The sequence below is a fragment of the Dermacentor albipictus genome, chromosome 5 (genome assembly GCF_038994185.2).
Source record: "Dermacentor albipictus isolate Rhodes 1998 colony chromosome 5, USDA_Dalb.pri_finalv2, whole genome shotgun sequence".
Taxonomy (NCBI): Eukaryota; Metazoa; Arthropoda; class Arachnida; order Ixodida; family Ixodidae; genus Dermacentor; species Dermacentor albipictus.
Window position 1 is genome coordinate 153,762,519 of NC_091825.1, and position 23,016 is coordinate 153,785,534.

General features: G+C 44.5%; 1 protein-coding gene across 4 annotated transcripts in view; it reads left to right on the plus strand.

Moving 5' to 3' along the window:
- The first annotated feature begins 23 nt into the window (after positions 1 to 23).
- The window catches only part of LOC135902333 (midasin), a 369,755-nt gene continuing 346,762 nt past the window's right edge, over positions 24 to 23,016 (plus strand). For all 4 annotated transcript variants that reach the window (XM_065432311.1, XM_065432313.1, XM_065432314.1 and 1 more), the window contains exons 1-4: positions 24 to 283; positions 7,625 to 8,064; positions 13,443 to 13,550; positions 19,465 to 19,642. In XM_065432311.1, coding sequence (XP_065288383.1) covers positions 155 to 283; positions 7,625 to 8,064; positions 13,443 to 13,550; positions 19,465 to 19,642 — 855 coding nt within the window. In that variant the 5' untranslated portion in view covers positions 24 to 154. The remainder of the gene's footprint in view (positions 284 to 7,624; positions 8,065 to 13,442; positions 13,551 to 19,464; positions 19,643 to 23,016) is intronic.

A 23,016-nucleotide genomic window follows, 5' to 3' on the forward strand; every position in this document is an offset into this window, starting at 1 on the left:
CAAGCCAAACATGCTCAACCATGCGCTCAAAACGATGCGCAAAACGCATGCTCGTAAGGCGCATACCGAAGAACACGTGTGTGATGGAACTTGTGGAAAGCAAAATGCGCACATTGTGAATGAACGTAGGGGTGTACGTGACTGAGCAAGTGATATGGCCAACAGATTTAAGGACACGAGTGGCTGCGTCCTTTCTAATTATGACTTGACGTGTGCAATCTCTATTCTATGTGAGCGCATCGGCAAACCGTGCCGGGGGCTCAATCAATGGCTTTGTAAAGAGGTGAGTGCTCTTGCTGCCTTGGATTGCTCACGACTCTGTGAAAGGAAAGCAAAAACAAAAAGTCTGACAGCTGGGAATGTTACCCATACCTTAGTATTGCACGCGCGTTTACCCCCTTTTTACGCGTTGGAAATTCATGTCAGAACAGATCAACTGTTTTGAAATTCCACTCAAGTAAAAAAAAAAAAAATGATATCCGACAGAACTCATCTTGCGATGACTGTCGACGTAATGCGATTAGCCTTCAAGCAATGTAGCGACACACCGTTTTGTTGAAGGCACCTTTATTTACAATCTGTATGGTGAATCTGAGATTTCCGTTGCAGCAATTATATGCGACATAACGCTGCCTGCGGTATCGGCTCGCTTTGCTATGACACGTACTCGTTCCTGAGACTCGCTTACCAGGGTGGCCCATGACCCTGATGACGATGGCGTGACGACGACGGTATGACGAAGCTGGATTGACGACGATGGCATCACGACATCATTACAGCGCACGCTTGACGACAGCATGCATATTACGACGGAACTACGAAAGCGGTATGGCGAGATTGGAATTATGACAGCGATAGCATGACAACGGCGGCATCATGATGATTGAATGACGACAGCATGATTCCAATGAAATGACAAGGAAGGCATTATGTGGATGGAAAGATGAAGGCAGTATGACAACAATGGAATGCCGTTTCTGAAATGATGAAGATAGTGCGAAAACAGCGTGAAAACGACTGTATGATGATGATGGCATGGCAACGATGGCGTGACAAGAATTGCACGATGACTATGAAACGACGACAACGGAATCATGACAATACACTCCTGACACTGCCCAGGCGGCGCGACCGAGCAGCGATCGTCAGCGCCTCTTGCGGCACCTCCGTCAAAACTGACACTGACGGACCGCACTACTCACGCGGATCTGCCAACGTGATCGCTTGTTCATGCTTGTTTTGAAATGAGCAAATGGCGCAAGTGTTGCTGTGTGGTTTCAGACCAATCTTAAAATTAGCCGGTCGGATACGCCTTGCCATTCGTCGTAAAGGGGAAAAGTTCTACGCTGCCGGGCACGTTCACAGCGTGAAATAAGTCGCCAGTGTGACTGTGCTGGCGAAGTAAACAAGAAAAAAGGGGGTTAACCGAGGGGCCCCGATTTTTTTATTAGTCATCTCATGAGAACTGAATCATGAGAAGTGTCACTTCCACTAAGGCAAACACAACTGCAGCGTATCTGTAGCCTGAGTATACTCAACTATCATATTATGCTTCGATCAAAACGCTCAATTGAGTGTGCAGGCATGGCAGAGCTTATTAAGCGTTAGGCGTAGGTAAATAAGGGAAAATCAGACATCCACCCGTTCATGCTACAAAGGATACCTAAACGGGTTCCTCGAAAGAAAAGCCTCAAAGTTGAAAAATTCGTCCTCGTCCGGGACTCGAACCCGGGACCACCGCCTTTCCGGGGCCGCCGCTCTACCATCTGAGCTAACCAGGCGGCTAGCAGATGGCAGGGCGAAGTCGAATTTGTCGACAACACGAAGCAAAGGCAAGAGTTTGACGTAATAGTTCTGCGGAAACCTGCAAGGTGGAGATAAGTAATTAAAGAAGAGAAATTCGGACATCCACCCGTTCGTAGCAATTGCTACAAATTAAACCGTAGGTGTTCTTATCCAACCATTTGAGTTACCGTAGATCCGTGCCGTAGACAAAACGTGTCCTTCCGTGATGCTGTTTTGACACGCTTGCAAAGCCCCATTGGCCAGGGATGATGGGTGCCATATCTTATAATATACTAAAAATCTCTTGTAAACAACTTGCAGAAAATTTTTATTAGACTGCTATTAGACAAGCAACCGCAATACTTTGTTTACAACTGCCGAAGCACCGGCACGACCAAGCTTGGGCCGCTCCTGCCGCCAAGACTCGGGTGACCGTATCCGGCAACCTGAACCCAAGCAGAGCCAGACAGCGTGAAGTGCTGAGCGACTCACGCAAGCCAGAACACCTGCAGCCACCATGCAGTATGCCTCGTATACAGCAAAATAAATAGCTCTAAAAGATACGGATAATTTGCAAAAATATGTAAGTCGGCTGCCCGGCAAGACTCTTTCTTGACCAAAAACTTCAGTCTACTGACTACAATACTTTCTAGTGCGATCCTCGAGGAAGGAAGCGCGAGCACAAAACGACGGCCGGCCAGGAAATCTGGAGTCGAAGAGCAGGCAGCCCTGCACGGCCGTTACAGCCTTTGACGCAGCAGTATCGCCGTCCCCACGCTTTTCTTCCTGGGCTGTTTTAGATGTCTTGCACATTTGCCATCGTAAAGCAGCGGTATGAGAACGTTTACCCGCAGGATGGTGGCGCACGTGGTTCAGAAGTTTCAAATAACATGCGGTCATAACAACAACACATGCCACTACGCCGTCGACTGAAGTTTGATCAGTACCAGAGTTGCGCTTTCGACGCTACAGGTGGCGCGGCCGTCGCCGGGAAACTCCACTGTCAGGAGCGTATAGTAGGGCAACGAATGCATGATGAGGACGTCAATGGCACAACAGTGGCAACATGATCATGATTGAATGACGACAGCACGATGATGGGATGGTCCAAGTTAGTTGAAAACTTCAGTCATTGCATCAGCATAAGAGGCTAGAAAGATAGACTCAAAGTGACTGAATGAGACAAAGAATGCTAATCACATTAAAAGAAACCAAGGTCCTTGCGACAGTGCTGACTTGATTTGGCCAAGCAAATTGGCATTTGCTAGCAGTTGAAAGCAAGCGCACATGTTGCTTATATGCTGGAATGCATTCGTGTTCATCAGTTTTACTTGCTCTTGTGAATAGAAAGTATTGATCGCGTGCTACAAATGAGTGGGGATATCATGCCAGAGGCTGCTGTGGTCTGGAAACTTGTTGCCTTGTGAAACTAGAGGTTCTTAGGGATCTTGTACGAGTTATGAGTTGGAGCTAAGTGTAAGTACGTGCAGGGAAACCTTATCAAGAAGCTCGAGCAGCTGTTGTTACCATTTGTTGCCTATAATGCTATGTTTCTCCTAATAAAGGTTGGTGCATTACACGAACTGGACTGTCTTATCCCAGTCCAAACCTGCAAATGCTGTGCGAATTTCCACACCTAGTAGAAAAGTCAGAATTGTTTGATTTAGGGCAGTACCATGAAAAAACCTGGCAGAACCCATCTCGAGATGAATACCAACATTAATGTGACTGGCATTGAATTAATGTTCTGACACACTGTATTGCCACTGCCGAAACACTTCGTGTATGAGGCGTGTATTCATCTAGGCTCCTCTCTAGTGCCTCTCTCTGGACATGCTGTGCCACCGTAGCGAGGTCCCCGCATGGCGCATGTGTGAATATATATTCAGACAAGATAGTCTAAATATTTCTGCGCCCAGCACCGGAGAAATTTAATTTTTTTTTTGTCATTGAAGAGCAGTACAGATGCGCTATCACTGGGTAAGTTGCACATACCCAGTGACCCAAGTTGGCATGAAACAGGTTTATTGAAGAGAGCGGCACATACCCAATTGTACATGCGCAGTGACCCAAATTGCGGTCAAGGAAATTCATTGAAGTGTAGCATATAAATAGTTTCACGTACTTGGTGACCCAAGTTGGAATGAAGGGGGTTCATTGATAAGTAGTGGCACATGGGCAGTAACACAAGTTGGCATAAATAGGTTAACTGTTGACTGGCACACACCTAATGTTACATACCCAGTGACCCAAGTTGGCCCAACTATTGGTTTCGAACTGGGTTCCCTCGGCACGTCAGCCCAATGCTCTAACCATTAGACCATGTAGATTACCAGAGACCCATGTTAGTGGGAAAACGGTTGGAGAGACAGAAAATTGTGGCAGAACTTGCCTTACGATGAATCATGCTGTTAATGTGATTAGCAATGCAGTGATACACCATATTGCCACCGCAGAGACGCATCATATATGATGCTTGTAGTGGGCTTCTTTCTCGCGCTTCCCTCTGGACAGAGAGAGAGAGAGAAAACATTTATTTATCATGAGTTTGGGCGACTTCCTCGCAGGGTGGAGCCCTTAGTTCAGGGCCCCATTGGCTCGCACCACTCCGCGTGCCCACCGGATCAGCCATCGCTGCTCTTGCGGGTCTGAGCTGGTCAGCGCAGTCTCCCAGGAGGAAGGGGAAGGTGAAGGAATAGGGGAGTAGCCCGGAGGGTGTGGGCACTCCCAGGTGCAATGATATACTGTGGGCTTTGCTCCACAATAGGGACAGTATGAGGGATATTGTGTGGGGTGGAAGAGGTGAAGATAAAAGAGCCCTCATAATTACCCGATTAACCTACCACCTCCCCTATCATAATCTGACTCAGACTGAGATGCACCAGATGGACACTTTCCTCCGTACGGCACTAAAGGCAGTGCTGGCACTATCCAAACATGCATCTACACAGCTCCTACTACGACTGGGGGTGCACAACACCATCGGCAAACTAGTTGAAGGTCATTTTAACAGCCAATTGCAACGTCTGCAGTGAACAATGCAAGGGTGCCACATTCTATCCCGGCTAGGATACCAAATACCAAGAAAAGCACAACAGGAAAACCGCACACTTCCGCTTAGCATGTGCAACAAAATTCACGTGGCCCCTATTCCCCGGAATATGCACCCTGACCGTCATAAAGGTCGACGAAAGGCAAGAGCACAAGCCGTGGCTCGCCTATTTGGCGATGACAAATCAAACACTCCAGTCCTATACACCGACGTGGCCCGCTACCCATAGAAACGTGCCCTGTGTCTAGTCGTACTAGATAGCGCAGACATTCTGAGAGCTTCGGCCACGCTCAACACTGTGGATTGTGGCATGGCGGAAGAGGCTGCTATTGCCCTAGCCATTGTACACGCTTCAACCATGCCGGCGCCGGATGGACCTATCACAGTGGTCACTGATTCTCAGACTGCCTGCAGGACTTTGGCACAAGGGAGGGTGACACCCTACACACACGGTATCCTTACATCATTACACCCCACAGCGTTACACAGGGTGCGTATCGTCTCGACACCTGGACACGCCTCTCTCCATGGTAATGAACGCGCTAATGCGGTAGCCCAAGAGCTCGCTAACCGGGCGCCATTGGAAGAGCTGTCCAACCCAGACGACGCACCGACAGAACCACTGAACTACACTGAAACTCTACAACATTACAGAGATATCAGGAGACACTACCCTCCACCCCATAATTCCCTTAATCGAGAAGATGCCGCCGCGTGGCGACAGCTTCAAACTAATTTGTTTCCCTCTGGACACACTGCATCATTCTGCAGTGATGCCACAAAGTCCTCACGTCGCACTTGTATGAATATACATTCAGTCAAGTTTGTCTGATTATATATGATGAAGGGTTCGATTCCGCCTTACACTGGACAAATTTTAAATTAACTTTTTTTTCACCATTGAAGAGCAGCACGTACTAGGTGGCACATAGTTATCCCTGTTCGTGTCAGAGGTTCATTGAAGGGCAGCACAAACTCAGTGGTGCACACCCATGACCCAAATTGGCATCAAAGTGGGTCATTGAAGAGTAGTACATAACAAGGGGCACACACCCAGTCGCCCAAATTAATGTTGAAGGTGTTCATTGAATAGTGGTGCACACCCACCCAGGGACACAGGTTGAAGTCGAGGAGGTTCACTGAAGAGAGGCATGTACCTAGTGGCTCATGCCAAGTGGCCCAAGTTGACATCAAAGGGGTTCACTGAACAGTTTTATTTACCCAGTGAACCAAGCTGGTCTGATGATTGGTTTTGCACTCAGTTCCATCAACACTGCAGCCCAATGTACTACCAATTAGACCGTCGACTACCTACTCCCAGGGAACCAAGTTGCTGGCAAAACATTAGAGACATAGATAGATAGTCCATAGTGTGTGAAGTACAATAAGAAATATAAATACATTAAAAATATGTTCTTCAACCAAAACACTAATGTGAAAGTGTATTAAACATTTGTGAGGCCCTGCAGAATATTAAGGGCACCTCAAGCTACTTGAAAAATATTCTGGCGGAACCTATCTCACAGTGAATGTTGATGTTAATGTGATTAACATTGAAGCAATGTAACGACACCTGGAATTGCCAATGCTGAAACATATGTGCAGCTAGGCTCCTCACTCGAACTTCCTACTGCATGTGCTGCACCATCTAGGAGCATTCCTGTGAAGTTCACACATGTCGCAAGTTCAATGCAGCTGAGCACTGAAGAAATTTTAAAGGATCTTTTTTTTTTGTCAATAAAGAGCGGCATATACGCAGTAACACATGCCCATTTACTCAAGTTGGTGTCGAAGAGGTTTATTGAAGAGCGGCAAATACCTATATGCACATACCCAGTGACTCAAGTTGGCGTGAAGTCCATTGAAGAGTGACACAGACCAAGTGGTAAATACCCAGTGCTCCAAGTTGACATCAGAAGGTGTGGGGATGCGCGACTCTCACGCATCCCCTGATATGTTGTTTTCCCGCATGGCGCGTCTCCTGTAATCCGGCTTCGCCGCGTGGCCTGCGTGATGCTCGCGGCGGTCGATGTGGTTGGGGCGCAGTGCGAGAGATGGCGCGAGTGTTGCGCTGCTAACGCCGCCTCACGGTAGGGTTACTTGGGGGCGCAGGGCAGAACGGGCTGTCTTTTTCCCGGCGGGTCGGCGAACAGCGTGGACATTCCGCGCGCGCGGCGACCCATGCTTCTGCGAGACCGCCTCGCATGGCCGCATTCGAACGCGCCACCGTTGGCGTGACTGAACACGCGAATGACCAGGCGTTGGGATCCAGCATGGGGCGAACATATTCGCTCGTTTTCCGGTCGCGGTGAGTCGGCCTTCTAGATTTGTCGCGCGCCCATTGGCATGTTTTGTGGATAGCAACTCGGCTAGCAGGCATTGATCTATGAAAGGTGCAATAAATGCCCTTGTGATTGTTTGCACTACTGTGTTGTCGTTCCTTTGTCCCAAGAGTACAGGAGGAGAACCTCACAAAGGTTAATTGAACAGTGTGAAATGCACTGTGAACAGTGTGAAGTATCCAAACACACAAATTGGTCTGACAATTGGTTTCGAAACCAGTTCCCTCAGTACAGCAGCCCGATGCATTACCCATTAGACCATGGACTTCCAGTGACCCAAGTTGGTGGGAAAACAGTTACAGACAGACAGACACACACAGTTAGCCCATGGAAAGTATGTTGAGTACTGTAAGAGTGCTTCACATTAAAAATGCCGTTTTTCAACAAAGTTGGTTCTTAAGCAGCATACTGTTGTGCTAATTTATGGATTTTTGTTTCATGACAGGACTGGAGCCTGTCATCCCGGACAGCACTCCTTGATCGTCTGGCATCACTGCTGCACCAGCGCAGCTGCACAGACTTGGTTGCTCAATTGTGTCTGCCTTTGTTAACTGAGCTTCTGGCACGTTCCATTCTGCGTTCACACAATAAGGAGCAGTTTTGTGTTGCACTCGGGCGCCTTGTATTGAGGTACCCATCTGCCGCACTCTTTGTGGACACCTACCTTGAACAAGAATGTGACCTGCCAACACTTTTGCGGGAGAGCCAGCTCGGTGGTGAGGGCAGTGCTCCGCCGGCCAAGAAGCCTCGCACTGCTTCTGTGCCACTGAATGTGGTGCGTTGTTGCTGGCAGTTGCTAAGCAAGCAGCCCGGCTACCTGGCTCGACGCTGGGACTGGACACCTGTGCTGCATTTCCTCAAGCATTCATCAGCTTCTGTTCGCTGGTAGGTGCACTGATTGCTTACATGTGCCTAACAAATTTCTGTGGCAGATTCTCTGAACACTTTTTTGTGTGGTCCTCTAAGCCCAGCTGTGACAAAATTTGACTTTCATGATGCAGGGCTGGTAATCATCTAATTTTCTTACTTGTGCACCCAGTGGTTAGTGTATAGTATGACGCAAATCCCAGACCGTGGCCTCCAAAGTACTCAGCTGCGGAGGCCATGCTGTCTAATCTCAGAGGCAATGCTGAGGAGCTGTGCTGGTGCTCATTGTTCTAGGTCCTGTATCCTTTCAGGTAAGCGGTAATGGTTGAATTTCTTTTTAGCTTCAGTATCAAAAACATCTGTTATTGCTAGCTTTTTGTAATTGCATCCACTCGTACTTTATACGTAAGACTTTGCATGGATGCTGTTCTATATCTACACTATATTAAACTTTTTAAGTGGTCCAAAATTCTATTACAGTTGTTCTTAAAGACAAGGACACAAAGCGAATATTGTATTAAAACAGGCATATTGTATCAAGATAGATGGCGAGTTTTGCATTAGCACTTTGTCTATAGTCTTGTAAAAGAAAAAAATTTTATCTAAACCAATTTAGGCCGCATTTACATGTTCAAAAGATGTGAACCTATTTGACCAGTGAACTAACAGTGCACTATTACATACTATGCAGTGATGCACTGCATCATTGCATAGGTAGTCTTCACATGACGTCACATACACAACTTGTCACTGTGCTAGTACTAAAATATGGCAGCCACGACAATGTTGGTCCTCTATAGTTTCAAACATACATTAGGTTCGTTAAATTTGCCTGCACTGCCTGAATCAGTTCTTGAGGTGATTCACCCTGCCATTCGTTTCAGCAGTGCAGCAATGGAACCCTGTGAATTGCGCTGTTCATTTCTAGAGGTGTAGGAAAAGTTCAGAGCTGGTTCATAAGTTTCCACACCTTCCTTACTGATGGTACCAATTTGAAACAAGCAGGTGTGAAGCAGCAGACGATACAGCACACAGGCGCAAGCATTGTTGAAGCACTAGTTATGGCATTAGTTATAGCCCACGAACTTGGGCTAGTTGGTAATGATTCATAGCTAAAAGCAGTGCGAAATAAAACTAGGTCTGAGCACTGGTCCTGTGTTGTCTTTGTTGTCCTAGTTTTACTTCACGCTGATTTTTAGCTGTTTATGTGCAACTGCTGTGTCCATGAAACACTGGGTGTGTTAATTATGTGCGACGTGTACACTAGCATGTTGCGTATGTTTGCAGTAGCTCGCAATTCAGCTGTTCACGCTGATATAACCAATGCTACTTTGGTTCAAACGATGTGTCTCTGTCAATATGTCAGCACTAGTAGTTTTCTTCTATTCATTATCGCCCTGTAAAACCGAGGGAAAAAATAGAAAACAGAAAAAAAATCTCCCGCCTTCTCACCAGTAAAGGCACGACAAGTTCAGTTCAAGATGTATGCCGACAGCGCACAATGTTCTTAGAAATATGCCATTGAATCATCTGTAGTGTAGGAATGGTTGCTTTCTGCTGTTTTCAAGACCGAACATCTCAGAAGCGAACCTTACTTGCAATTTAGGACCCATCACTGTGCTTTACCTTTCCTCTCAAACTCGTGTGGATGGTGCTCATTAGGTGGAAAAACATAACACCTGATGCACCACTGAACTCAAGCTGCACGATTTCTGAGCTTCTGATTCACAGTGGCATAGGGGAAACAAACAGACCTATTGTTTTGCTTTGTGACGGTGACTGGCTCCTACCTGATTATCCTTGTTATTTATTTGTCACTACTACCGTATTTACTCGAATCTAGGCCGACCCCGATTCTAAGCCGACCCCCTAAAATCTGAAGCTAACAATAAAATATATTACCTCGAATGTAGGCCGAACAAAAAAAGGGAGGACAGCGTTCACAAAATGCAAACAGCATTTATTGAATCTGAACTTGCAGAGCTCATTCAACATCGTTGTCGCTGCTAGACTCGTCGCTGTGTTCCTTATCACTGTCACCTTCAAACAGTGCACTATCTTCGGTACTGTCAAGCGCATTAGATATGCTGCACTTTCTAAAGGTGCGCACGATCAAAGTACCTGGGATGTCGTCCCACGCTGCAGCTACCCAGCCCGCCAGCTGCTATAGCGATGCAGGTTTGATGCGGCCTGTTGCCGTTAGCATGTGGTCTTCGTCAGTCAACCAGTCTGTGCAATATTTCCGCAGATGATCCTTGAAAGGTTTGTTGATGCAGACATCAAGTGGCTGTAACTGGCCCATCATGCTGCACGGTATGACAGCGAGGTCCGTGTTCGCTTGGGCGAGCGCAGCCTTCATGTTGTTGGTCAAGTGCCCACGGTAAGAGTAGATGACAAGGAGCGAGTTCTTTGTCAGAAGGGCTCCTGGATGCCGTCGCCACACAATCTTAACCCACTCTTCCACCATCGCACCCGTCATGCACCTGCTCTCATTTACCCACACAATGACATTTCTTGGGAAAGTTTCTCGAGCAGGCAGTGACTTCCTTTTAAATATCATATAAGGAGGGAGTTTATGTCCATCAGCTGTGCAGCACAGCATCACAGTTGCGCGCTGCTTCTCATAGACCGCAGAGCGCACCTTCACCTCCTTGGCACCCTTTTCATTCAAGGTGTATGCGACTGGCATATCAAAATACACAGCCGTCTGGTCGGCGTTGCCGATTTGCCCAAGGTTGTAGCCTGCCGCTTCTCTACTTTTGCAGCATGTAGGGCTGAAAAGCTATCAGCTTTTCTTTGAAATCACTTGGCAGCTTCTGGGTGATTGAAGTGCGACGTCGGAGGCTGAAGCCAAAGCGCTTCATGAATTTCTGAAGCCAGCCCCGGCTGGCTTTGAAATCCTTTGGCGTTAGGCCTTGCTCCCTCGAAAGTTCCCTAGCTTTCGCTTGGAGCACTTCTTTTGTCACTGGAAGGGCAGCTGCTCTCTGCATCCGAACAAAGTCGGCCAAAACTGTCTCCACTTCATGGTGATGGCCTTTCTGTGGTCCGCTAAATGACATCCTCGTTGCGGCACACGCAAAAAGCTGCTGTCATTGTCCCCTCCAACGACGGACGTTTTTCTTGTCGACGCCGAAGTTTCGCTTGGCTTGAAGGTTCGACAATGCCTCTGCGGCTATCACAACTTTTCGCTTGAAAGCGGCACTGTAGTGGCATTTCCTGCATGGTGCCATTGCGATAACAACACGCCGTACACCGATACGGCCGACACGACACAGGTCAGAATGGCGACCTCCCTTGTGTACGGTTGGCTACTGGCGCGGCAAGTAGCGGCTGCGATACTGACTTTTCTAGATGGCGCTAGCTATGCACCATATTTAGCAGTTTCAATGAAAAACTGGCGTGTTTTTTTAAAATCCTCAAATCTAAGCTGACCCTAGAGTTTGGAATATGGTTACTTGAAAAAAACTATCGGCCTAGATTCTAATAAATACGGTAGTAAAATAAATCACAATTTTGCTTAGCAGTTTTATTACTTTATTATGTTGACTAAGGTACTAGTATGAAAAATTGAAGTAATGCCATTATTGTTATGATCATTTTCTTTCAGATGTACTTTGAGAACATAATTTTACTGCAGAGTATGAGTTATGAGGTCTGGTCATAGCCACACGTAACACCAAAAACATTAGGGTTATAAATGATGCAGCGTTAGTAATTGCTGGCTATGTTTTTTTTAAGACTTACAGGATCTTGAAAATGTTTGGCTCTTTTCTTTTTCTCTCTTCACTGCATGCATAACGCTGTGTAATGGAAAAAGGCTGCAAAATATGCCACCATTAGTTTTCTTTCTTTACAAGAATAAGACGGGTTGAAGTTTTCTTGACCCACCGCAGTAGCTTTGTAGTTATGGCATGCTGCTGAGCATGAGGTCATGCGTTTGATCTCGGTCATGGCAGTATGTTCTGATGGGGGTGGAATACAAGAACACTGATGTACCATGCATTAGGTGCACGTTAAAGAAATCCCGTCAGTTAAAATAAACCAGAGTCCCCTGCCATGACATGCTTCATACCACCTGTGGTTTTGTTATTTATAACCCCAGAATTTAATATTAATTCTGAAGTCTTGTTGCATCTTACTAAGTTGTTTTAAATTCCCCTCTTCACAGTTAGTCGAGAGAACATGAGAAGCTGACTATCTGGGTTGTATGACATACTTAGCAATGTCGTGCATGATGAAGTTGCATGGCTTGCCCTTCTTTGACTTGTCAGGAACAATATTTTTGAATATCACTACCATAAAATCTCGAGAGATAGCCCACCTAAAATCGAGAGAAAACCGAGTGAAAGTCTGAGGTGGGGTAACTTTTAGGTGGTTAACTTTCAATTTTTAAGCCGGGAACTTAGGGGTGGGTTGTCTTTTGGGGTTGTTGCGTTCTCCAGGGTAGCGTACCTCACTGCTGCTGACCAGTTGTTGCGACGCCTGTTTTTCGAAGCTTGACCGACGTTACTATTCGGTAGCGTGGCGTTGTCGGTGAACTGCAGGCATCAGGTAGACCATGGCGATCAGGCAGGAACGAGACTGTTTCTAGTGCGAAACTTGCACGGTTTATTCAATGGTTGGTGAAAGATGAGAAAAAGAGAATGAAGTGAAAAAGTACATAGCGGGGCCTTTTAAATAGACCCATTAAAGTCGTAGGTGGGGTCTTGCTCACGTCAACATCACGTGACATGCACTGAGTCCCACGGTGCTTGGCGGCGGCACCCAGTCACCCGGCGACCTTTCACGAGCCTGCCTCCGCCGGGGCAACCCACGGAGTCTTGATCAGGGATAGGCGGCGGATCCCTTTTCTTTCGCGACTCGTTGGTTTGCAGAAAGGGCGTCTGGTTGTGGATAGGTGGCTGATTCATTGTTCCAGTTGACGTCTTCACGAGCGTGCCTCCACTGGCGGCAGTCTGCAGGTACTGGGAATCGTAGACAGCTGATCACTTCTCTTTCCCACATTGCTGGTTTGCGGAAAGGGCGTCTGGTTGTGTGTAGGTGGTTGATCCATTGTCCCAGCTGACGTTGTAAGTCCTCATCGTGGCTTGATCCTTTCTTCTAGGTGACGTTGGTTCGCGGAAGTTCTCCTGGAGAGCTTGGCAGATCGAGGAAAGGGTCCCTCTAAAGTTGCACACACACACAAAGGCCTGTAAGCGCTGCGGGGTGCCAGCCAGACCGGCAACTCCTCGAGACAACCACAAAAAATTAAGAGTTCACCCTTTGTTCCGATGAGGCATGGTGGTTGAGCATCCTTTTTGCACGGGGTGCTACACGCCAACCGTAACAGGGTGGGGGCATCTTTCAGGCAGGGGCATCTCTCAGGATTTTGTGGTATTACGATTATTTTTTTTCAGGTATGCGGTGCAGTGCATGGTTCAACTATTATGCCTGGGTGAGTCAGAACAGCAGGCACTACTTCAGCAGCTGTTGCCAGGGGATGAAGTGCTGCAGACAGACCTAAGGTAAGTGCAGCATATTGCCATCATTCTACATGACTATGTAACAAAAGGAGAAACAGTTGAGTATTGTTATTTCTAACACACTTAATTCTAACTTCCGGTTCATTCGAACTGACGCTGTGGTCCCGTCAACGTTATGTGTCTTCCAATGACCAAAAATGCCCGGTAATGTGAATGCGCAAGCATTTGTGACAGTTCATTTGAACATATTGCGCTCCGACAATGCTCTCAGCAGCACGCCAAATCACGTGACAGCGGCTCTGACCAGCATTGCTCTGACCCTGCCATAAAGGAAAAGCTTAGGAGAGACCTATCAATGCCACGCGCAATGGGGAAAAAGAAAAAAAGAAAACATGGTGTAAATTTTATTCTCTCTCAAACGACAAGGTCGCCGTTTCTGCATCGCACCGTAATGCCCCAGCCACACTAGTGGCAAAACAGACGCTACGGAAGGGATCGGTCCTGGACCGATTTTTTGCGACTCGCCAATGACCAATGAGAGTGGTCCCTACAGGGATATATGCGTTGTAACCTGGTGTCGTGCGGACCCACCCGGCTGCTGTATTCGTACTCGCATCTGGTTCAGCTGGACCGCTTGTTTCGCACTATCGCCTGCTCGCATCACCTCTCGCTTGTGCTTGTTTTGGTTGGCTTGGTTTGGCCACTTGTTTTTTTTTATAATGATGAGTCTAAACCAAGACGTCCCGATGGAAATGTTGCTGGAGACAGTGCGCCGTATCTGATCCTGTATGACAAGATAGACCCCGAATAGAAGGACGTGAAGGTGACATCGAGTACCTCATTCTCCTTGTCTTTTGAACCCGGTGATGCCGCGACAGAAGGGAGCACACCAACGGATTATGATCAGTGGCAACAACTTCGTCATCTTGTTAAGACATAACTCGCATTAAGAACGCAGGATGAAGAACATAAACACAGCGCAGCAGGCGAAGAAAAAGCATGCGAGCACACAGAGAGAAGCAGCGGCAGAGGCCCAGTCTGGCTTTGGCAACTCTGCTGCTTTGGTGGCAGTCTTAGGTGGCAGTAAAGTAAGTCCCTTGATGTATCCTCGAAAATACTGCCACTCTTCAAACTCTGCCGCTGCCGTGCGACCTTCTCGTTCTTTGTGTGTCCCCTCCACGGGAACTAGTCTTGCGCCCGTTTTCCTGCATGATGATTGGCCTCCTTGCTGTTACCCTTGGAAACGCGTGCATCTTGCGTTTTGCTTGTGTTTTTTTTTTTTCGGCTGCCGTCATTTTTATCCTTAGCTCTGCTGGCCCGGTGCAGCGAACGTTGCATCCTGTGTTTCCTTCAGTGTCGTGCTAGCACATTGCCATGCTGTAGCACATATAACTGCAGCTAAAAGCCTGAAGATGGTTATACATACGATACCACAAGGAAAGCTTGATGGCTTGCACAAGGAGTAGTGGCTGCACAACATTGGCCGAAAGAACTTTGTTCTGACAAAGAACACTGTTGTTTGTGAGGTGAGGCGCCTTTCTTATTGCTCGTATCAAAGCATCCCCTAATGCTTCATTTTTCAAAAATTCTTCCGGCCTGCTCATCAGCGTTGTTGCTGTGCCAATTTGTAAGTTGAATAAAAATGGGGGTGTCCTGTGTATGCTGAATAATCTGCTGAAACTCGTCACCTCGCATAACGTCATCTGTTATTCAGTCGGAAATGCAGCACTATAGGTTCTGCTTTTTGCTGTGGACAATTATGTGCAAAGATACAGCGTCTTGATCGCACTTTTCATGATTATTAAGATCCGTTGCCCATTTTACTGAAAATCGATATAGCAACTTGTAGAGGAGTGTTCTTTCCAGCTTACTTCAATGTGTGTATCAGTAACATAGATAATATGAATGTAGACCCTGAACCAATGAATGGCAAGTATACCCGTGGCATTGCGGGTGATGAGCACTAGCTAGTGTACACTGCATTTTTAATGTGTAAGCATTCTTTGGTGAGTACGCTAGCCCTGTCACGTGAAATGTGTGATGCCTTGTATCTGCACAAAAATGCGTAATTTGCAAACTTTAGATATTTAACCCTTTCAAGGTCGATTATTTTCGCCGTATGCGACCGCCCAGGATTGATTTTTTTTTATTGCAGGTTTAAATTTTTCAGAGGGACCTGCTTCGAAAAAAATTAAACGTAATTCTTCTAGAGTGACTGTAGAGTGTGAAAAAAATATTTTAGGTTGTATATATGTACTGTTTATTCATTAATAACAACAATAAAAAAAGAAAATAAACTTATAAAAATTAGAAATATGATGCATTATTATTTGATTAGTTCAAGGCTTAGAAAATGCACACACAATAATATTTCGCAAGTCCCAAATGTTCCTGCACTTACACTAATATTTATGTCCATAGTGTAATCGAACTGTGTAGGTGAACGCACTCAAGAAAACTCTCTGGTTGTGTGCCCATTAAAAAAGGAAAACGTGTGACAAACTTCTGCTAATCTTTATTTTATTCCCAATTAGTTTTCGCGAGTTTCAGAAAAAGGGGGGGGGGGGGGGGAGAAAGCAAAAGGAAACGCATGCGCGGCGGCATCCTTCGTATGCGCATCCCTGTGAGCAATAAACAAGTGAGTAACAGGCGGTCACCCTTTGAGCAATTAGTAACGAGATAGCCATCAGTTTTGCGAGTGCAAGAAGCCGAAACCGCCTGCGGAACAAAACTCAAACTACCGTCGCCCACCAGCGCACCTGCCAATGCGTGAGCGGTAGTATATAGACATGCCAGAGCAAACGTACTAGCTCTAAAACAGGCCATACAACAAAAACCGAGAAAGGGAGGAGCGAGAAAAAGATTCTCTTATTCCTGCATAGTGGCAGCACATGCCAGGAAGGAATGGAATAGAATGGAAAACTTTATTGACTCTTTTAAGGTTTTTGTGGGTTGAGGCCGAAGTTTTCATTCTTGAAGCTTGGGTCCTCTTCAGCCATGGATGGGCCCCTAGTCCAGGGTTCTAATGAGCCGGGCTGCCTCGCACGCGTGCGCTATTAGAGCTCTTTGAGCCTCTAGCTCGCGGCTGGTGAGCCAGCTCAGGAAGGAAAAAAATTGGGAAATTAGCGCACTTTTTAAACGTACGGATGGCGCCATAAATATACGGCATCAACCATTTTGGACTTGTTTGCGGCACTGTATGTTTACATAATTGACCCTGAAAGGGTTAATTGCTAAAATATTGTAAATGTAGATGATTAGTAGTGAAAAGAGTGTTTAACTGAGCTGGTTGGTTCATTCTTCAAGGATTGCAGCAGCATAACTTAAAGAACACGATGTGTTCTTTAAGTTATGCTGGATGGATGTGTTAAAGAATAGATGTGGACGCAGCTGCACTGTCAACCGATTACTTTATTGGAATTCCTGCGCTTTTTAAATCGTTACCACATCTCGTTTTTTTTATCTACCTGAGGCTTCTCTCAAAAGGGTGACTTCTTTTCTTGTCAAGGCCACTGAACCAAACAAACGTTTTAGCAAGACTAATAATGGCTTTGCTGCTATCTTATTGTACAAATAAATTGAAGAGAAGAATGGCAAAAACAAAGCTATTGAATAATAAAACAGCCATGTTTTTGAACGTCCTGCTTCTTCTAACATGCCGAAGCTATATTGTTGAGCTAGTAGGTTAACCATTATTGTAGAGGCAGCACACCTTTAGACACATGTATTAAAACTGAAAGAGAAAATGTTTATCAGCACTTGGTGTTTCTCTCTTTCAGTGCTCATACATTTGTCTAAATGTGTGCTGTCTTTTGACAGGCTTCTGGGGTGACACATCCCTGCTAGGCCTACAGATGACGAAAACTACAATACAGATTTAAGAATGGAGGCTTTGCAAAAAGTTTTTACAGACGAGGTATGATTAGCGAAAGTGAAAGCCTCCTGCAGTGTTCTTTTCTGCTTAATGTAATTGACTATGTATGGGCCACGGTGAATTTGTATTGAAGTGAGAGGAATGGGTGCTGCCATGCTCTTTGTGATGTCAATTTGGTGTGCGTACATTCTTGCTCTACAAGTTTGGATTTATTCGCGATGCAAACATAAAAACTAATGTTTAAGCTTTCTGGAAACATTCTAGGTTAATAAAAAAAGGGCCCATAACCATATAACACTATATAACTATAGAAATGGGTGATAATCGACACAGGTTTAACTTGTATGTTTTAACTTTATAGATTTGCCTGCAGTACCACAAATAGTTGTCACCAATTTTAATGCTGCACTGTGAGTAGTGTTGCTGTCTACCAGGGTTTCAAGAAACATCACTCCTCAAGCATCATTGTTGTGCGCTGACAGGAATTTGCCGAGACACATATGACGCATGCAATAGGCAACAAGCATGTGCATTCACCATCAGCAGTGGCGTTATAAGAGACATTTGTGTTAATTGAATGGCCGTGCATTACGTCCTCTTTGTATTCTTTCATGCGAAATAATGTGCAGTTTATAGTCTGGCCTTGTGCGAGTTTTTGATTGTGTTTCCTACATTAGGGGGGAAGGGGAATTCGGGCTAGTTGATTATTCATGATCATTTATAACACCGCTGACATCCAACTCAGTTGAAACTCAATTAGAAGTTGTCAGCATTGTGTATGTCCCTTGTACGTTTGTCTATCCTTTTGTGCATTGTTATTAGAGGATCTTTTTTCCCGCTGTTCCCCAGTTAGGCATCAAGATGTTCCACAAGGGTTGCTATTGAACTCTGCTTACCACAGAGTGGGGACCATAGATGCCTTGTAATGCTGCTGAAAAACCAGGACTCTCATTCAATAAATATATGAATAATATAAAAGTAGCATTTTAAAAATTTAAAGGCTACTTGCACATTTCAAATATTGAATATTGGTTCTTTATTCGAAAGAGCTAAGTATTTGTGGGTGTTGACATACTACAGATGACACAAGTACAGAAAGGAACAAGCACGGTAGCACCACCCTATTTTTGTGCGTCTTCCTTTTCCGTCCTGTCTCACCTGTAGCACTTCTTTCCGAGAATAAGCTTGAATTATTCCAATCATAAGATTACATGTTTCAGGCCCTTAAGATAGAACAAATCAGTCTTGCTTATAAGAAGGCTTTCTTAAAAACTAGGGGTGGGCAAATATGCAGAGTTTCAAATACTATTTGAATACTATGCCCTAATTATTCATATCTAAAAAATAAATATTCGGTACTTTCAAATATTGGAAACTGACCAAATATTTTGCAACAACCAAATTTTAAAGTATTGTTACTATTCTTTGTCTGCTAGACAGTATTGCAAATAATCAGAATTGAGGCAAATCTTTGTAAAGCCGTGCAGAAAGAAAATTGGTAATGCAAGTTTTGTTTTTGATTTTGAGGTGAAAGCCTGCATGACAAAATGTGAATGTGACAAATGCATGACAAATGTGATGTATTGCTTGCTACGAGCTCTTCTACATGTGTCTGTGGCACACAAGTCCTTCGGCAGCTTTTTTTCCCTACAACGTCTGACCTTTCTTCAGCAAACATCTATTAAGCTTTCTTCAAAAGCTAGTCATACAGCAGCAACTTTCTTAGAAAGATTGATTGCAGCTACACTCTTAAGTTGTTGAGAGGAGCTATTTGTGTAGTTTTTTTAAAGACAACTAGGGGTCCTTGTGTTTAAAACTGATTCTTTATCCTGTATAGTTAGCTGTTTGTTTTCCACAAGTAAGTGCAAGCGTGGTACCTAATTATGTGGAAATAAACATTCATGCTCTAAATACATGTTTGGGCATTTGACTATTTGATATTCATTTCTATATTCGATACTTAATATTCATATTTGAATCATATTAAAAAAAATTGATATTTGCCCACCTCTATCAAAAACTGTTTCGAATGAATAGCACAGCGTTGGCCTCTATTTATTATGCTTGTATTGCTCCATGCAGGCTGTCCACAGAGGTTGCTCTTGATGCCCTTCGCCCGCCATCATGGCCCCCAACATCTGAAAAGCCAGGATGGCAATTGACCAGTTCAGACCTCAGTCCAGGTGTGATCTGTGTCTCTGGTCTTTTCCTGCAGCAGAAAACAACTCCAGAGGACGCTGCTGCTCAAGTTTTCTATCATGTGAGTCTGACTGCCTCCCAGCAACCTTTAGTTACCCTAACTCACAGCAGACATGTTGCTTGCTCCTCAAATAATTCTGCTATCCTCCCAGAAACAGTTTATTCTTTATGATGTGCTTAATGTCTCTAACTGAAAGTTGCTAAAGCAAAGATTATTTTCAAGTCCCTGTACAAAAGTGCCAATGGATTATCTCAAAAACTATGGCTTAGCATTCATGAAAAAGAAGAAGTGTGTCATATTACCTATCTAGGCGCAGAACTAGATAGTGAATTTAGCTGGAAATCTTATATATATGCCTTATGCAGTCAAATGTCCAATTTTTCGGAATTCCTAAAAGCTGCGAGAACATTCGAAAAATCTGGCAGTACGAAAAAATGAATACATACTTTTAGCTGCCCTCAAGGGCTCGAATCACCACAGGCACATCTAGACTAGCTCTACAGGTCAGCCAGTACACTCATCAGGCATATGTTGTTCATACTGTGAAAGGAGATTGTGGGTGTACATGAGTATTCTAATAAAGGAATACACACTATGTCCCGGGACAGTGGCCTCTTCTCTACCTTCGTATGCTTTACCGCAATACACTGCTTATGCTTGACTGCGTAACACTGCTGTCTTGCGGCTAAGCTGAATACGGCAATTGGCATTATGCAACGCTTCATACTTGCTGTGCTTCCCACTCTTTGAAGCCATTTGTGAAGATGATAAAGGTGAAGTCAGCATCATAGCTGACAGCGGTGAGTTCTTTCATTGAAAAACATGGCACCAAACAGCAGGAAGCTGAGTAGCTAACGTTCAAGTAGCTAGGCCTAGCGTTGCTACGGTGGCTATGGCTGCCATCGATCATGTGCTGCCAGATCATCAAAATGGCGGTGGCGGTGTCTTCGATTAATGTCATTTTGGACCTGCGGTCACAGCAAAAAGACCTGAAAATCACACGGCAAAGGGTTTCGTCATCCGAAATTTCAGACGTCCTTATACATTGGCTCTATGATGTATGCGGCAGTGTAGCTGAGGCGTCAGAATTGTCGGGCATGTCTGAAAAATTTTGTGTCCAGGAAATTGGTCATTGACTGTATAAGAAACTATGACACTCTTGTTTTGTCCTGAGGAAGGCACATCAGTATATTACCTCAGATATACTTAACTGATGCTGTACTTATGTTAGCTTTAACAGTCGCACTTAGCATACGTTATTGAATCCTGTGTATTCACTTATGAATCTTACATTAGGCATATCATGATATCTTTTTTACTTCTATGTATTTTTTTTCTATTTTAAGAATACTGTAAGCCTTGACAGGCTCTTATAGGAATGGGAACAAAAATAACAAAAAGTACAGAATGCTAACAATACATCATAAAAATAAATCCATATATCAAAAATTGAAAAAATAAAGAAACAGTGCAGAATAACAGGAAAGGGTACACATTAGACACATTGAGTTTGGGATAACAACTGTGAGTGGTGTACACATGAAACACATAAACTAAAGAGAAATGCAAGCGGCATACTCATCAAAAACGTACACACCGTGAGTAGTGCATTTGGGCCATTGGTCATAAATGAAGTTTTTCTTTTTTTTTCTACAGTGGCGCAACTTGCTGACAAAAAAAAAAAAATTACTGTCTTGGCAGCAAATGTGTTGACGGATTCCGAGGACACAATGTTGTGTGGCAGTCTATTCCATAATTCTATGACTGATGGAAAGAAGGAATGCTTGAATGTGCTACAGTGGGAGATAAATGGCCTGATACTCTTGTCGTGGTTTGTTCTAGCTGAACGCTGGTATGGTGGTTTTATTTAGTCGTGCTTGTTTATATGAATGCTGTCATTATAAAGAAGCTTTCAGGCAGCAATGCGTTGCATGATCACCGAAGTTTGAATGTTTGCCCTCTTGTGTAGTTTGGTTATGCTGATGTCACATGAATATTGCGAATACACAAACCGAAGAGCTTTATTTGGTATCCCCAATCAGTTGATTAAGTAGGTAGGTTTGGTGCAGACTTGAGATAATACTGCCGTATTCAAGGATTGGCCATACAAGGGCCTTAGTATAACTTGCTAGCCTAACTTTGGCAGGTGTAAGTGCAAGTTTCCTACAAATATATCTTAGCTGTATATATGCTTTTGTACACGTCCGGTTAATGTGACCATCCCATTTTAATGTGTTTGTAATGGTATCACCCAAGTATATAACTGTGTTGGCTTCTGTTACTTGTAATCCCATTAGATTAATTAAAGTGAAAATGAGACAATCACCTAATCATAGCAATTGCTACAAAGGAAACCCATACGGTTTCCTCGAAAGAAAAGCCTCCAGTTAAAGAAAAATTCGTCCTGGTCTGGGATGAATATTTTTTTAACTGCGAGGCTTTTCTTTCAAGGAACCCGTATCGGTTTCCTTTGTAGCGATTGCCACGATTGAATGGATGTCTCATTTTTCCTTAATTAATTTCTCTCCACCTTGCAGGTTTCTGCAGAGCTATTGCATCAATCCCATTAGGTGATACACAAATTTCTGCGGAAGAAAATATTGCGCAAAATATGCAATTATTGTGGAAGAGAGCTTTTAAGGATGATAAATTTTGTATCCTTGAGTAGCCCAACAGGGTCTTTGATTATGAAAATATAATGCCCTTTTTAGAACTCGGAAACTACTGCATTCCTTTATTTTCAAATAATGTAACTTCTAAAGAGTCTTACTTTTCAGCTAATACAGCTAAACCCTAATATAACAAAGTTGTCCTTGCAGTGTAAAACTTCAATAAATTGTGAATTTTGTTAATTCGAGCTCTTAAAATTTCAGCAGTAAAAACAACCGCGCATTTTCCCTGAGATTTCTGGTGGATAGTATCTGGGCAGTTCATGTAATGCGCAGGTTAGAAAACCATTGGACAATTAGGGTTACAGAATGGGTACCAAGAGAATGGAAACGCAATCAAGGACGACTAAAGACTAGGTGGAGCGATGAAATTAGGAAATTTGCGGGCGCTAGTTGGTATCGGTTGGCGCGGGACAGGGGTAATTGGAGATCGCAGGGAGAGGCATTGTTCCTGCAGTGGACTTAAAACAGGCTGATGATGATGATGATCTTGTCAGTAAACAATGATTACCAAATTACGAGAAGTTTGAGCCACAATAGTGCAGTTATGAGTGCCAGCATGTGCAGTGCAGATTGTTCTGAAAACAATGCATTGACATGGCTCACGGTGTTCGAGATTTGCAAGGGTTGTGTAACGCGGCGCCATAAATCTTCGACGCCATGGCTGCGCGCTTAGTTCTCACAGCCAGCACCAACAAACCAAAACAAAAGTGGCAAAAGATACAAATATTCATCCTGAGATAAAAGAATAAATAAATGAATAAA